The 3763-nt window shown below is 34.9% G+C and overlaps 1 protein-coding gene across 1 annotated transcript in view; it reads left to right on the plus strand.

The window, feature by feature from the left end:
• LOC101653936 (asparagine synthetase domain-containing protein 1-like) overlaps positions 1 to 2277 on the plus strand; it is a 4535-nt gene extending 2258 nt beyond the window's left edge. Inside the window, 1 exon segment of the mRNA XM_013003793.2 lies at positions 2186 to 2277. Within this exon segment, the coding sequence (XP_012859247.2) occupies positions 2186 to 2277 (92 nt within the window).
• The last annotated feature ends 1486 nt before the right edge of the window (positions 2278 to 3763 follow it).

The following is a 3763-nucleotide window of genomic DNA, read 5'->3' on the forward strand; positions in this document are numbered from 1 at the left end:
CCTTTCTATTGAAAAACACATGAAAATGTAATATGCTCATAATGTAACTTTTTACAGAATAACATTTATGTAAAAATAAAATATGGTACTTCGCTGCTTTATTATTATAAAAAAAAAAAAATCAAAGTTCAATGAACACACCAGAATTCTAAAGTTAGTGAATGGTTTTAAGATGGTATACATTATTTTATCTTATTGTTTCTTTTCACATCCCATCCTACCTATAAAATCAGGTGCTGGAGGAATATTAAAATAAGTTAATATTTTAGTTAATAATAATCAGATGCTAGAGGTTATTAAAATAAGTACTCCGTCGAATTATACCCTCTCCACTTGCTGAAAAAAACACTTAACATTTACAAGCTGTACATATATAAATTATATCTACAAATGCATCTAAAAATATTGTTACACATGGAATTTCCAGCTTGGATCTTACAAATTTAACATAATGCTGTGTGTCAATTCACTTAATCAAATCTACTTAAACACATTTCATTTTAAAAATACAACTCACTTGCTTAATGAAAACCTCTGGTGAATGTCAATCATTATACAATTCATTAAAAAAAAAAAAATAGGTCCCCAAATGTCAAAAAAAGGAATTGGGGACAAGGCTGCAATATGTAAGTAGCTCTTTTCTCTTCTCTATGCTTATGTTCATGCCAGGTAATCTACAAAAACGAATAAGAGATATTTGCATTGGAAATAGAAATTTTAAAGTGCTATTTGAAATATTAGCAGAGTTTTTTCAGGGTATTCCTGATCTTGGTAGGCAAGGATTTAATCACAGAGCTTAATAACACAAAGCATGAGTGTTACATACCAAGCCTCCTATCTCATATTTCCTGCCAAAGGTAATATTATCAAGGTGAGGCATGTAGATAATAAATTGAGCACAAAGAAACAGAAGACACTTAGTATAATATGGTTCATCACCATTTCAAGCCTTACAATGACTAGTCTAGTGGTTCTCAACCTGGGGGTCATGACCCCTTTAGGGGGGTGTCAAACGACCCTTTCACAAGGGTCACCTGATTCCTAACAGTAGCAAAATTACAGTCATGAAGTAGCAACGGAAATCATTTTATGGTCGGGGGGTCACCACGACATGAGAAACGGTATTAAAGGGTCACGGCATCAGGAAGGTTGAGAACCACTGTACTGGTAGTCAGATCACAAACATTTAATTTCATCTTCCTTAACTACTCCAAAGCCATCCCAAACATAAAAGGATACCACTGTAACAGAACAAAAATGAAAAGAAAACAAAATGTTAGGCAATAGTACGAGGGTACCCAAAAAACAGAATTTCCCCTCCCCACTAAGCGATGTATTTAAATTTTTTCACAAAACAACCTTATTACATTCAAATGACATTTAATACAGCTGTCAAATCTGCAATTCCATTCTTGGAAACATTTTACAAACTCATCTGTTTCGATGGCTGACAGCACCTCCCTCGTTTTTTCGTCACCTCTTCTCAGTTCTCAAGTTGTTGTCCTTTCAAGTCCCTCTTCATTTGCGGAAACAAAAAGAAGTCTCCTTGAACGAGGTCAGGTGAGGAAGGTATGTGGAGCAAGAAAGGTATGCTTTTGGCCAAAAACCAGTGCAATAAGATAAGCAGGTGCTTTGTTGTGGTGACAAAACCAGTGTCCCCTGTCTGTTAAAAATAAGTCCTTTTTTGTCACAGTTATACAATCTTTTCAGAACCTCTAAATAGAAAGTTTCATTAACAGTCTGACCTGTTGGAAAGAACTCCAAATGCACTCATTTGGAGTAGGCATAGGCATTTTCGTCCATTCAGGAAGTTGAAAGATATCCAGAACAAGGTTTGTCATCAATCAACATTTCATCTATTTTGAAACGAGAAAACCACTCATACGCTTGAGTTTTTCCCATAGCGGCTGTCTCTGTAAACTGTGTTTAACACCACAACAGTTTCTGCAGCATTTTTCCCTGGAGCAGGACACAAAATTTCACAGCCACATGTTGTTCTCTTAAATCGACCACCACAGAAAACAAGGTTCATGTGAAACTGCTTTCACAAAAAAATTCACTGTGACCAGTGAACCTCCCAAGGCGTAGTCACTGGGTGCACTAATTCTGAGTGAGTTGCTTGCTGTTTGCCTAGTGGGAAAAATGCATACTATGAAAGCTCCACCCAGTGGTGTTTTTTCCCCAGGTGTTCTTGGGGTACCCCCTCATACCAACCCTTCAGCGGAATTAAAAACTTTTAATATTTATCTAAAGAGACCTGGTGGTGATGTGGGATAAGCGTTGAACAACTAACCCAAAGTTGGTGGTTCAAACCCCTCAGCCACTTTGCTCAACAAAGCTGAGGTTATCTGCTCTTGTAGAGATTTAAAGCTTCAGAAACTATACAGGGTCACGAGTCAGAAGCTACTTGGTGGCAGTCAGCTTTTGTTTAACATTATACCTAGACACATTTGTTCCCTAGTATATATAAGCCAGGTGATTTAATTATATTGTAATTAAATACCCAATTGTAATATTTAGAAATATGATGACACATGAAATTAGAAATGACTGCATTGTACAAGGCACAAGTAGTATGGCATTGCCCCTGCTGTTATTTTCTCTCGTGTTGGTCCCGACTCATAGCTACCTGAAACAATGCCTAGTCTAGCACCATCCTCACAATCCTGTGTGTTTGAGCCCATTGTCTCAGTCATTGTGCCAATCCACATTCCATTGAAATCAACTGAGAAGATACGGGTTCTAAATTTCTTAGCTCACTAGTGTTCAATTAAATGTTAGTTGAATTTCTTTCGGTTCTACTGCAAAGTTATTTCAATTTTTCTAATTAATAGTAAAACAATAATTTAAATATCAGTATTTAAATTATGGCATTTACTTTAGTTACTCTTCTAAGATAAGGTGTCAATATTATATTTCAAAGTATTGAGAATTCAAAAACTTTTAAACGAAAATCAAGTGAAAATAAAACACTTAAAATATATACATATAGTAAGATAAAATACAAATATTACTTTATAAAATATAAATGTATAATGTGCATGGCTATTTTAACATAAATCAGCACACAAATATTCTAACACAAAAAAAAGGCAATACATGTAATGAACAATTAATCACAGAAAACTAAAACTAAAGCAGAACTTCCAGAAGGTTTTGCCCCTTACTAAGAATCTGCATTTCTACCCCAGACATACTGACTCAGAATCTACACTTTTAGTAAGACTCTCCAATGACTCTTATCACTCCCCTAAATCTGGGGTAGAAGTACAAATTCCCAGCCTGGGGTTGACCCCAATGAATAAGTTTGAAGCTCTGAAACAAAGTAACTTCATTTGGCCAGTTTTTAAAATGCAATCTTAAATTGAAAGCACCAATCTTGCCATTTTGTTCGAACTACATGTATACAATATTTTCCAGCTGCGGATAAACTTTCTATACTAAGAAAACAGTGAGGAGATAACTATAAACTAACACTTTTCCTCAAACCCTTTATTCATCTATCTCTTGCACAAGTTTCGAGGGAATGTTTTTAAAAGGCTTTTTCCACTCTTTATAGGAACTGAATCTTTCTTACTGATGGAAAGCTATGCTTTTATTTCCCAAAAAAGAAAATATTTTTGATTTGGTCTTCAGTTACATCATAGAGAGATGGAGGTTCCAACAGTTACCCTTATCAGTTTTAGTACCTTTATATTCATATTCTAGTTATCCAGAAAACCTTTGAATTAAATTAAGAATTGTTCTTGCTATAGAACTATGT

The sequence above is a fragment of the Echinops telfairi genome, unplaced genomic scaffold (genome assembly GCF_000313985.2).
Source record: "Echinops telfairi isolate 266 unplaced genomic scaffold, ASM31398v2 ScPeMD7_443;HRSCAF=831, whole genome shotgun sequence".
In the NCBI taxonomy this organism is placed as follows: domain Eukaryota; kingdom Metazoa; phylum Chordata; class Mammalia; order Afrosoricida; family Tenrecidae; genus Echinops; species Echinops telfairi.